Below are 14,045 nucleotides of genomic sequence, written 5' to 3' on the forward strand. Positions count from 1 at the left end.
TTATTTGAAGCTGTAACAGAATTTCATAGCTTCCAAGAAGGGACTAATGGTGGAATACGTAGAGAAATAAATATTACAGTTTATGTTTTAAAATTATCTCAAACATCCTGAATTTATCAATTATATTTAATGGATGCAAATATGTAGTTTTGAGCATATTACAAGAAAGATGATGATAGCACCTTCTTTCAGAATCTCTCAAATTACCTTATAAACAAGCTTTATTTTCCCCCAAAACAGTGATCCAGGGAAGAAGTGTGATAGCTAGTATTAGAATTTTAAATTTACTTACAGTGAATTGCTCTAATATTCATTTTTACTGTGAATGGAATAGTCCAGGGGTTTGTCTCTTTTTGTTAGCATGTATAGCTACTACCAGATTCATGTAGGGACTTGGAAACTGTTTTTAAAAAGTACACTGGGTTTATTTATTTTTTTTAATATGAAGTCTCTGCCTGGAAAAACAAGAATCCAGCAATGCATCCACAATTTGTTCAAAGATAAAATTATTTTAGGTGAGATTTGAAAGTGATGAAAAAATAAATGATATGGGTTATCTGTTTATCAACTTACATTTAGAAATACTACGGGTTTGTTTTCTTTGTGTGAGGAAATAAATTGTTAATTTGTCACATAATGTGGTAGTTGGTTTATGAATCTGTGCTTGAGTGCAGAGGTGCAAACACGTATTATTGGTCAGATACTTGAAATGGCATCTGGAACATGAAGTCAAAACTGCTTGAATTACCTCCTTATGGGGAATATCTGGCTGCTGGGAAGATGGAAAGAGGCCCATTTGCAGATTTGGAGTGAATAATTTGAATTTTAAGTATGCTCTATTTATAAATCTAGTACATCTCAAAGGTTAGTCTACTCTGAGAAGTAATTGATACTATAATAACAATTCAAGAGTCTATGAATGGGACCAAGTTCAGAGCTGCCAGAATCTTGTCCAGTTATTGAAAATATTGGTTTGACATCCCTTGAAATATTCATATAGGGTCTACTATTTTTGACTGACATATCCCTAAAAATGTTGGCATCTGATTATAAATGTGAATATGTGCCACTGCGGTTTCCCTACATGAAGCTGACAATCAACACAGGTGAAACTGAACATCAAGTCTTCTAGATTTCTAAGCTTCTTATGGCCAATCGATGCACTACAGTGGCCCAATCAAGAGGGTGGCATCATGGGATTGTCACAAAGAACACTGGTCTAGGATCCTTACAAATCATCTGTCTTATTCACATGGATAAATTCTTTCAAATTACAGATTGGAAAACTGAGGCTCAGAAACTCAAAGTGAATTGCTCAAGATCACATGTCAGTGGTGGAGCCCGGTTTAGAAGCCAGTTTGCGTCTTGTCTCAAGCCAGTGTTCTTTGAGCAACCATGCAGTCTTCCCGTCAGAAGACAAGGCTACATCACAGCCAGTTTCACCTTAGGACAACATACTCCAGCTATGAGCAAGTATTCTGTGAATCTGATTGATTTTTAAAAAAAAAAAAAAACTTATTTTGAGTATTTCAGATCTCAAACTTGGATTTTTGTCAACCGACATCTTATTAGGTTTTAAAAATGGAACTATGAAGATTTATTTTATACTTTCCGTTGTCTTCATAAACCTCGTAAATAAAGATATCGTTGATAAGGATTAGAACCCTTAGTTCCTAAATACGTTTTTCCCCATTCCATCACATCAGCTGACCGTCCTCATATGCGTCATAGAATTTCAGGGCTGCAAGGGAGCTGGTCTAGTCAAAAGAAAGTGACTTCCCCTTTGTTAGGCATCTTTAACTCGTGAAATGTATTGTACTTGCTGGAGAGAGGCAGTGTGGCATTGTGGAAGGAGTGTTAACTTTAAAGGCAGACCTGAGTTTAAGTTTAGCTCTATTATTTATTAGCTTTATGACTTTGGGCTATGTCACCGTTTAAAGCCCCAGTTTCCTAATCTGTAAAACAGTACTCCTAACTTCCTAACAGGGTCACTGAAGGGAAGAAATGTAATAATGTGCCTAAATCACATGTCACACAGCCCAGGATTTAGTAGGTATTTAACAAATTAGAAATCATGATTCTTAACTAAAGCCACAGTAAGACATGTAACCCTAGCTTGCAAATATATACTATTTTACCCTTTCAAATTGTCCAGATGGATTGTGAAAGCTCCCTGAGGATAAAGATATTTACAAATATATGCTGAGAAGTGCTATCTTTCCTGAAATATTGTGAGCTTAGATTATGGGATGATGAAAATAGCATTGGAACTTTGAGATGGAGTCCTAGGTTCTAGTCCAGGTCCAGTTACCTAATAGCCGTGTGGCCTTGGTTAAAGCACTCAATCTCTCTGAGTCTGTTTTCTCATTTGAAAAATGAGACCAAAAATATATTTGCTTGCTATTTTAAGGGTTGATTTAAGGAAGCCCTCTACAACATAAGACCCTCTTCCACTGGGAGGTGTTTCATGGTAAGGCAGCTACCAGGTTTTTGCATCCGGATAGACCTGCTCCTTTCATCTTTGCTAGTGATGCACTTCAGTGACACATTATTAGCAGTTTATGAGTTGCTGTTTAGGTTCCCTTTAAATTTAATGTTCTGTTGTTAATTGTCTCTGGAGCAGTCTGATTTGGAATGCTTTAAAAGTCTAAAGTTGACAACAGTTCCTATCACAATTGTCTTTGGGTGCTTTGATAACTGTGCTATTTCAGCATGAATGATAGGAACACAAGAGTGAAGAAATACTGAAACTACCACAGTTCCTGTTTATGACTTCATTGTACCAACACAGATCCAACAACTTCCAAGAGTGAGAGGAAAAATGCAGAAAGGCAATAAAGGGAAAACAATACATTTATTAAGAGACATGAAAAATACATAAACTCATTTATAAATAAATGTAATATAATTTACCCAGTGAAAAAATAGCGAAAATCCATGAATAAACTGGATTTTATATATGAAATGCTTTCATACTTGGTCTCACAGGTTAGGATTTACAACACTATTTTTGGGGGACACAGTTCAATCCATAACAATCTCCAGATAATTTTTCCCCTCTATCATGATCTATTAGTAGCAGCAATTTTACCAGGACTATAGAAAAAGCTGTTACCAATAATCATCATATGGGGGAAATTTTTCAAGAATTTTCTTTAAAAATATATCAGTGTGAACAAATTCAGATTGCAAGGGAAAAGGTAAGACCTAGGGCTTATCTTCAGAAAAGTAGAAAATAAAAAACCCAACTACTTACAGACTAAGAAATAAAAAAGAAAACTATGGTTTGATCAGTGAAAAATAATAGGTATGGATATTGTAAAACATTCTTCGTCAGTGACTACAATAATTACATTTATAAATGTTCATTCAAGTACTAATGCTCAATAAACATTCACACTTCCTATTAAAAATAACACTAGATGTAGACATGTCTAAACAGTGCTTTTGATTTAAAAAAAAATCATGTCAACAGGAGTCAAGTGACTCTTAAAATACTAATTTTTTTTTGTCAGTAAATGATTTTTCCGTCTGTATTTTTTATCTGTAAAGACCCAAGGAACATCTCACAATCAACTAATTATAAGTCCTTTTCACAAAATACTTCTCACCATTACAGAAAACAAACATTCTAAAGCATAAAAACCAAAACCAAAGTCGATTTCAACTCATAGCGACCCCATAGGGCAGAGTAGAACTGCCCTATAGGGTTTCTGAGAAGCAGCTGGTGGATTTGAACTGCTGACCTTTTGGTTAGCAGCCAAATGCTTAACCACTGAGCCACCAAGGCTCCTTCTAAAGCACAGGTTCAGCTTAAAACATAATAGAGCAGAATCAGTTTTCTTTGGCAAGAAATGGTTGTTTCCTTACCAAATGTTGGCTTGCTGTCATGTTGACACTATCAGGATACCTCTTTGGTACTCACCGAAGAGATATCTAATAAACTGAAAAGACTGCATGAACCATGTTTCCATGATAGCCATGTAGAGTTTATGTCAAAGTCGCACTAAAATCAACATTGTTTGCTTGATCCCTGTAGTTTATTAGTCTTCCTTCAAAAAGCTCCCTCCTAATTTTGGCCTGAGTCTCAGGCTTTAATAAAAGCTCTTTTATCTGTTTCACTTTGGACTTGCGACTCATCCTTTCTCGATGCAAAGCTTCATTAATTAAGTCCCGGATTCCAGTAGGTTTCTGGCCTAAAGAAAGAAATTATATAATACATTTTACATACAAATGCCAATGAAAATCATTAAGATATGGCACACTGACTTATCAGAAGAGAGTTAAAAAAATCTTTAAAATGTTGCCCACATTTTATAGAAAAGGTTGCATTTCACCAAAACTATAACATTCACATTAAACATAATTATGGTAAATAAAGATCACTGTGTAGCAACAGCATAATTAGGACAATCATGAAACATCATATACTGAGACTATATGGATGATGATTTCAACAGTGGTTATTTTAAACTTAGCACTTGTTAGCTTTGTGTTTTGGCCTCAGATAGTCAATATGCCCTGCTAAGCAATAGAAATGGCAGTATTCCATTTATGGCAAGGCCTCTCCGCGGCCCTAAATTTGAGTCCACAAAGGCTTAATCCAAAGTCCTTTTCTCCTGTGCAGAGCAAGAGCTTCCTGTGAGCTAAAGGCAAGGGAAACTTAGGCCATTCTTCTTCCATAAATTAATTTCCTCTGCTAGTCCCAGCACTCCGTTCCTCTTCTGTTGCGTTTCAGAAAGGCAAACACATTTATCATGAAAGTATTAGACAGTCTCTTCGGATTCCACATGAGACGCTTAAGTGGCATGATTCAGGTCAGTCCTGTGACTTAGCAGAGGGGAGCAGGGATTCTATTCAGAGCAGTGGGGCCAGGGGTGGGTCTCATTTCCTGTTGTAATCACTGTCATTGACATTCCTATCAGCCTCTTCAGGCTTCACAGAGTTCCCATCCCCTGGCTTGTTTTTGTTCTGTGTTTCTTCCAGATACTGCTGGACAGCCTTGAGCACCGCGTTCTCCACCAGCCTCTTACTGAGCCTTACCAGTTCAGCATCATCGGGCTCACCTCCATTCTTTTCACCTACATTCCACAATAGAGAAGAGAGATCACTGATAGCATAGTACCCTAGAAACTGGGCATGCAGGGGCCAGCTAGTTCAGTCAGTTAAAAAAGAGCAAATGCCCTTTAATCTGATAAACTGGATCTATAAATCCAAGAATCTAGCTTGGCTTTTCATTTTGTATTTGAAAAAGCAGAAGTCTGCCTATTCCTTAAGACTTCAGGTTGAAAAGTAGTTCATTAGCCCCAGTCTAGAAATACTCTACCTAGCAATGCTGGAAGTTTCCATTTCTACATGAAAGTTTTGTTCTTCTCACATCCAAGCTAATCGCTACAATTAAAGTTCATCTGCCCACCACCTGGAGCCTCAGACATGTGAATTCACCAGCTAGCTCTATTTCTACTTCCCCTTTTTCACTATCAAATGTCAGGTAATCAGGATTTCCCTATAGTCTAATTACTTAGGATCACTCATTTGAAAACGTTTGGCCTATAGCTTGAGTATTAATAAACTTTCAGAACTCTTGTGAAGACAAAGGCAGTTACTACTACTAGGAACTAGTTCTAAAATAAGTTTGTGAAACTAATATTCTTTTAAATCTCAGTGGTATCATTGCAATCTAAGAAACAGGAAATTCTTCAAGGAAGCATTAGGATCATGATAGTAAATTACTAGATGTTAATATTTTAGGATAATTTTGCTTCCCTGCTAGTGATGATTAAGGTTTAATTATTCCATCTTTCATTTTATTGTAAAGGAGCTGATTCTCATCTATTCTCATGCAACACATTTCCCAGTCACACTCCCATAACTTGACAAAAGAACAAAGAGTTTCTTCTCCCATGTCCACTCAGTTCCCTATTTCCTTCCATTGAGCTGTGGCCCTAGGAAGGCAGATGTTTGGAGGCAAAGAAGTTGTAGAAAGTCTCACATGTTAAGATCAACTCAGTTTTGGAATATTACCCATGGGCTCCAGAAAGTAAAAGCCCAGTGTTGCCCTTGCAGCTTTGGGTCTGGGACAAGAGGACACAATGGGTTTGAATGGAAGATTCAAACTCATTGTGAATTATTATTCATATATAAGGCATTATTTTCTATCCTCACATGTAACAGAGGTTGTATAGAAAAGTATATACACCAAGGATGAGAACTGGTCCCTCAACCCTCTGGAATGCTGTCACTTCTATGTAACGCATGTCTAGAACCAATTCTGCTTATAATCGCCCCCACCATTCTTAGCCACATCCCTTGGAAGGACAAGCAGGAGAGAGGATTAGTTAAAGGCCTATCCTGAGATGCTAAAATTGGGAAAATTTAGCAATTGCTTTCCCTCCTGAAAAGTGTCAATATGGTGCCCCAGATGCCAGCTCAAAAGCCTGAGATAAAACAGTTGCAATGCAAAACATGTTTAGAATTGAGTAAGCTTCAGCTTAAACCAAAAAAACCAAACCTGTTGCCCTTGAGTCAATTCTGACTCATAGCCACCTTATAGGACAGAGTAGAACTGCCTCATAGGGTTTCCAAGGAGCTACTGGTGGTTTCAAACTGTTAACTTTTTGGTTATCAGCCAAATTCTTAACCACTATGTTACCAGGGCTCCAAGCTTCAGCTTAGTGACATCTATGTAGAACTCACTACACATAATAGACTCAAACATACCAACAATTACGGAGATGGTGCAAGACTAGGCAACATTTCATTCTGTTATACATAAGGTCACCATGAGTCAGAGGCGACTTGATGGCAACTAACAACAACAACACATAAAGATGTCAGGACATTATTAAAAGAAAGATAAAGAAATTCATCACTAATACCACATTTTGGGGCAAGCTAAGATTGTCCCCATTAGTAAGGATGAATGGCGTATGTTGCCTTAACCTTAGAATACAGTGTTTATACTGTATAGATGACAGCTCCAAATACATTACCTGGCACTATCTGTATAATGGCTTTTGAAATCTAAATGGGAAAATCAAAATGTAAATAAGGAATACTTTCTAAGTACCCTTCAAAACACTGGAAATGACTCTCTACATTTGCCACCCTATGCATGCTGGGTTTATGCTGGAGACTGTATTCCTAGGGGCTGTTCCTGAACCTAGTAATCAGCTTTCTCATACATAAAATAGCAAGACTGTATTTGAGTAAAGTTAATAACTCAATCTCCAAGATCCCTCTCAGGTCTAATATTCTGTGCTTCTGGAATTACTATTCATCTGCAAAGAAGTGTCCCTGTTAGTTCAAACATCAAGAGATAAAAAAAAAAAAAAAAAAAATCTTCCTACAAAAAGCAGATTTTCCAAATACATGGAATTGAATAACACCTTGTTTAAAAACAACTGATAATAGAAGAAATTAAAGAGGGAATCAAAAAATTCCTAGAATCAAATGAGAATGAAAACACACCATACCAAAACCTTTGGGACACAGCAAAGGCAGTACTCAGAGGTCAATTTATAGCAATAAACACACAGATCAAAAAAGAAGGGCCGAAATCAAACGTTAGTCCTCCAATTTGAACAAACAGAAATAGAGCAGCAAAAGAAGCCCGTAGGCACCAGACAAAAGGAAATAATAAAAATTAGAGCAGAAATAAATGAAATAGAGAACAGAAAAACAATAGAATAAAAAAGACCAAAAGTTGTTTCTTTGAAAAGATCAACAAAATCGACAAACCACTGGCCAAACTGACAAAATAAAAACAGGAAAGGAAGCAAATAAGGCAGCTAAGAAATGAGATAAGCGACATTACAACAGACCCAACGGAAATAAAAAGGATCATAACACAATACTATGAAAAACTGTACTCCAACAAATCTGAGAACCTAGAGGAAATGGCCAAATTTTTTGAAACATGTTACTACCTACCTAAACTAACACAAACTGAGATAGAAAATCTGAACAGACTCATAACAAGAGAAGAGACTGAAAACGTAATGAAAAAAAACTCCCAACAAAAGAATAGCCCTGGCCTGGATGGTTTCACTGCAGAATTCTACCAAACATTCAGAGAAGAGCTCACACCAATACTACTCAAAGTATCTCAGAGCACAAAAGAGGAAGGAATACTCTCGAATTCATTCTATAAAGCCAGCATAACTCTGATATCAAAGTCAGCCAAAGACACCACAAAAAAAGAAAATAGTAGACCAATATCTCTTGTGAATATAGATGCAAAAATTCTCAACAGAATTCAGCATCATATCCAAAAAATAATTCACATGATCAGGTAGGATTCATACCAGGTATGCAAGGATAGTTCAACATAAGAAAATCAATCAACATAATCCACCACAGAAATAGACCAAAAGAAAAGAATCACATGATCATCTTAATTGACACAGGAAGGTATTTGATAAAGTCCAACACCCATTCCTGACAAAAACTCTCGGCAAATAGGAATAGAAGGGAAATTCCTCAACATAATAAAGGACATCTTTACAAAACCAACAGCCAACATCATTCTCAATGGAGAGAGGCTAAAAGAATTTCCCCTGAGAATGGGAACAAGACAAGGATACTCTTTATCACTGCTCCTATTTAACATTGTGCTAGAAGTCCTAGCTAGAGCAATAAGGCAAGAAAAAGAAATAAAGGGCATCCAAATTGGAAAAGAAGAAGTAAAACTATTCCTATTCACATATGATATGATCCTATACATAGATAACCCACAAGCAGACTACTGGAACTAATAGAAAGATTCAGCAGAGTAGCAGGATATAAGATCAACATACAAAAATCAGTTGAATTTCTATACACCAACAAAGAGAACTTCGAAAAGGAAATCAGGAAAACAATATCATTTATATTAGTCCCTAAAAAAGATAAAATATTTAGGAATAAATCTAACCAGGGATGTAAAAGACCTATACAAAGAAAACTACAAAATACTATTGCAAGAAACTAAAAGAAACCAACATAAATGGAAAAACATACCATGCTCATGGATAGAAAGACTCAACATTGTAAAAATGTCAGTCCTACCCAAAGCGATCTACAGATATAATGCAATCCTGATCCAAATACCAACAGCATTCTTTAATGAGATGAAAAAACTAATCACCAACTTTACATGGAAAGGAAATAGGCTCCAGATAAGCAAAGCATTATTGAAGGAAAAGAACAAAGTAGGAGGCTTCATAATACCTAATCTCAGAATATACTATCCAGCCACAGTAGTCAAAACAGCCTGGTATTGGTACAATGACAGACACACTGACCAATGGAACAGAATTGAGAACCCAGAAGTAAATCCATTCACCTATGGTCAGCTGATCTTTGACAAAGGACCAAATCCATTAAATGAGGAAAAGATAGTCTTTTTAACAAATGGTGCTGGCAAACCTGGATGTCCATCTGTAAAAAAATGAAACAGGACTCATACTTCACACCATACTCAAAAACTAACTCAAAATTGATCAAAAACCAAAAGATAAAACCTAAAACAATAAAGATCGTGGAATAAAAAACAGGGACAACGCTAAGGGCCCTAATACACGGCATTAATAGAATATAAACCATAACTTAACAATGCACAAACACCAGAAAATAAACTAGTAACCGGGAGTTCCTAAAAATTAAACACTTATGTTTATTGAAAGACTTTACCAAAAAAGAGTGAAAAGAGAACCTACAGACAGGGAAAAAAAAATGGCTACAACCTATCCAACAAGGGTAAAATGTCTAAAATCTGCAGAATACTTTAACATGCCAATAACAAAAAGAAAATTCAATTAAAAAATGGTCAAAGGATATGAACAGACACTTCACCAAAGAAAACATTTAGGCAGCTAATATACACATGAGGAAATGCTCGCGATCATTAGCCATTAAAGAAATGTAAACCAAAACTACAATGAGATACCATCTCACACCGACATTACTAGCACTAGCCAAAAAAGCAGAAAATAATAAATGTTGGAGAGGTTTTGGGGGAACTGGAATTCTTATGCACTGCTGGTGGGAATGTAAAATTATAATTATTAAAATTATAATCACTATGGAAAATGATATGGCACCTCCTTAAACAGCTAGAAATAGGAATACCATCCAATCCAGCAATCCCACTCCTAGGAATATATCCTAGAGAAATAAGAGCCGTCACGAATGGACATATGCACACCCATGCTGGTTGCAGCATTATTCACAATTGCAGAAAGATAGAAACAATCTAAATGCTGATCAACAGACGAATGGATAAACAAATTATGGTACATACACACAATGGAATACTATGCAAAGATAAGAATGATGATGAATCCAAGAAACATTTCACAACACAGATGAATCTGGACAGAATTATGCTAAGTGAAATAAGTCAATCACAAAAAGCAAATATTGTATGAGACCACTATTATAAAAACCCAAGAAAGGTTTACACACAGAAAAAAATAATCTTTGATGGTTACAAGGGAGGGGAGGGGTGGGGAGAGGAAATCACTAACTAGATAGTAGACAAGTGTTAACTTTGGTGAAGGGAAAGACAACACACAGCATAGGAGAAGTCAGCACAATTTGACTAAGGCAAAGTCACGTAAACTTCCCCTAGACATATCCAAACACCTTTAGGGACCAAGTTACTGGGGCTGAGGGCTGGGGACCATGGTCCCAGGAGACATCTAAGTCCCCTGGCATAGCTCTGTTCATAAAGAAAATGTTCTACATCCTACTTTGGTGAGTAGCATCTGGGATCTTAAAAGCTTGAGAGTGGCTATCTAAAATCTATTGGTCCCATCATGTTCGGAGCAAAGGAGAATGAAGAAAACCAAAGACACAAGGAAAATACTAATCCAAAGGACTATCTGACCACAGGAAGCACAGCCTCCACCAGCCTAAGCCCAGAAGAACTAGATGGTGCCCTGCTACCACCACCGACCACTCTGACAGGGATCACAATAGAGGGTCCTGGACAGAGTGGGAGGAAAATGTAGTATAAAATACAAATTCACAAAAAAAGACCAGACTTACTGGTCTGACAGAGACTGGAGGAAACTCTGAGACTATGGCCCCTGGACACCCTGCTAAGTCGGAACTGAAGCCACTCCCAAACTCTACCTTTCAGACAAAGATTAGACAGGCCTATAAAACAATGAATAACACATGTGAGAAACATAGTTCTTAGTTCAATCAAGTATAAGAGACCAAATAGGCAACATCTGCCCAAAAGCAAAGATGAGAAGGCAGGAAGGGACAGGAAAAGGGATAAATGGACATGGAGAAGATGGGGTGGAAAGGAGGAGAGTGTTGACACATTGAGGGCATTGCAACCAATGTCACGAAAAAATTTGTGTACAAATTTCTGAATGAGAAACTAATTGTGCTGTAAACTTTCACCTAAAACAATAAAAATTAAAAAAAAAACAAACAAACTGATTTTCCCTTCTGGAGTTCCTACTTTTGCTTATGCTTTTACTATTACCCAAGTCGACCAAGGTCAAAATAAGGTCGTCACCATCTTTGATTCCTTTCCTGCCTTCTTAAACCCACCTAATCACCATGACTTGTCAATGTGCCCTTCCCAATTTCTCCCTCCTTCAGTGCATCTGGTATAACAGCTCTCACTTAATATTTCTGAAATATCCCTTTGACTTTCCGTGGCCCCTATAGCAAAACTTGATTTGTCTTCCAAAGCATTCCAGAATTTACCTTTCTACCCCGATCACCCACCACTGCCACAACCCCACCATTAGTTTCCAACATCTTAGGAGCCTCCATGACATTTCCTATTTCTAGATTGACTGCCCTGTCTTGTGCCACCTAATCCAGGAAGTCTTCCCTGACTAGCCCAGCTGGAAGTGATGAGCCTGCATACATAGTACATGGTCTTTCATTAGAAAAATGTGTACTGAGGGCCTACCATATGCCTGGAACTCTTCTAGCCTACAGGGATGAAGCTGTGGACAAAACAAAGTCCCACTGGCTTTCTTTTCTTAACGTCTTTACAAATTGTGTTTACTATTTACTAATATATTGATTCAACAGCTACTGATTTAGTGTTTTTCTTTTCTAAAGACACAATTCTGAGCCCAGAAACCACGTCTTGGGCTTCTAAATTATCTCTCACTCTGCCAATATATGGCACAGTTTATTAAACACAATAAGAGCTCAATAAATGTTAGTCAAGTGAACTGTTGATTCAAGTTCATGAAGGCAGTGGCAAGCATTTTAAAAATCTTACTATCTTCCCATAAGGATAGCACACCATGATCAAAAATCTATATGTAAAACGAGAGCAGAGAATGCCAGAATAATCCACATATCCATATGAAAAAAACTTCTATTCACTTTGCTTGATTAACATGGTCAATACAACAAAATATCCAGCCTATGGGACAAATATTAACTACATACAAAAACTAACCAACCAACCAAAAAAATAAACAAATCTTCCAGATCTGACCTGGACTCCAGCCTTCCCCTTAAGATTTCCACAAAGCGTCCTCAGGCTATCAATGTTGGTCCAGGCAAGACCCTACAGGAAAGCTCATCACAGAGCCCTGAAAAAATATGGCAATTCGAAAATGTGCATCTTCATTCCAGTGAGACATTATTGTGTCCCTACAATTAACAGACTTAATTCAACATAATGAAAAAGACACATTTAAGATTAAAGTTATGCTGTATTTTTCTTCTGCCTACTACTTGAATAAAAATAAAATCTGTCTCCCACAGTGACCTCTAACATAAATTCATTTTAACTGTAGCCTAGTTAACAATGGCAGATCAGCACGCCACTGCAATGTACACTATCTTTAGATATTCCAACAAAATTATATATGAAAAATATTTCCAATGTATGCAACAAAGCCTTGATAAAAATATTCTTTCTTGGTCTGTTTGGGTTGTTTAATATCTGACCTACTTAAAATGACAGAGTAACCTTTGTCTCCAACACTGTTATTTTAGAAATCCCTCCAGAATATCCTCAATCAATTTCTTAGGAGAATACTAAAAATATAAAAGAAAGGTAATGAAAAATTCTCTTAAGGCCTCTGAACACAGTAATGTCCCTAAAAGAGCGGACTAGGAAACTTTTCAACAAACTTCAAGTAAGCAAAGCCACTCTCTGTAAAAGTTGTAATATCATTAATCCATGGTTTCTATTTGTGGTTCTGTTTTCCTTTATATTACCTGAGATCTCTGATACCAACCAGTGCAGAGATAAAATTGAGTTTTGTGGTTATAAAACAGAAAATAACTGAACTCCTTTGTAGTTGCAAGAACAGTTTTCACATACTAGGATAATTTAAGACCAATACTAATGTAGTTCACCTGGTCTTATGGATGAGCAGACCCAACAAATGCTTAATTGATGTCACATAAAGGACTCCAGAAGCCATCACGACCCCCAATCCACCCTAAGTACCTAGGTCCTATTTGTCCTCACAAGGATAAATCATACTAATTTTTAAAAAAAGGAAATGAAAAAAAAAAAATCTCCATTACAATCCAATGTAAGACTAAGGGAGAGTGCAACCACATTAAAAGTTCTCACATTCCAACTACCAAAAAACCCCTCTGTTATCTAATGGAAGGCTTCCTAAGCAATATCCCATCATTTGCACAACTTTGTACTTTCTGTCCTGTAGTGTAATTGTGTCCTCTTTAGAAGCGGATTTTATTTTTAAACCAAGCTTACTTTTTCTTTGATCTACCTAGCTAAAAAGAAACACTAAATATAGATCTGTAGGCTATTCAAAAATTTGGAGTGGCACATTCAGTTCCTTGCACACCACTTTCAACTCATCTGTGATGAGACACAGGTCAGGAACCACACCCCAAGTGCTCACTTAAACTGATCTTGTCCTTGGACCCTTGTCTGCCAGAAGCAACACCCAGGAAACACGGTTCCTACAGAAAATAAAGCTCCCCTCCTCCTGCTAAGTACTGATGCTCCCCCTACCAACACACACACACACACACACACACACACACACACACACACGCACCTACACAAAACACACCAGAAAATTTAGAATTAA

At 37.0% G+C, this 14,045-nt stretch overlaps 1 protein-coding gene across 2 annotated transcripts in view; it reads right to left on the reverse strand.

Moving 5' to 3' along the window:
• Positions 1–1,543: 1,543 nt before the first annotated feature.
• AKAP7 (A-kinase anchoring protein 7) overlaps positions 1,544–14,045 on the reverse strand; it is a 166,593-nt gene continuing 154,091 nt past the window's right edge. The window contains exon 8 of one of the 2 annotated variants that reach the window (XM_023730192.1): positions 1,544–4,196. In XM_023730192.1, the coding sequence (XP_023585960.1) occupies positions 3,991–4,196 (206 nt within the window). In that variant the 3' untranslated portion in view covers positions 1,544–3,990. Of the gene's footprint in view, positions 5,082–14,045 lie in introns of both variants that reach the window. The other variant, XM_004368924.2, reaches the window with a different exon arrangement.

This window comes from Trichechus manatus, unplaced genomic scaffold (assembly GCF_000243295.1).
Source record: "Trichechus manatus latirostris isolate Lorelei unplaced genomic scaffold, TriManLat1.0 scaffold00002, whole genome shotgun sequence".
Lineage (NCBI taxonomy): Eukaryota > Metazoa > Chordata > Mammalia > Sirenia > Trichechidae > Trichechus > Trichechus manatus.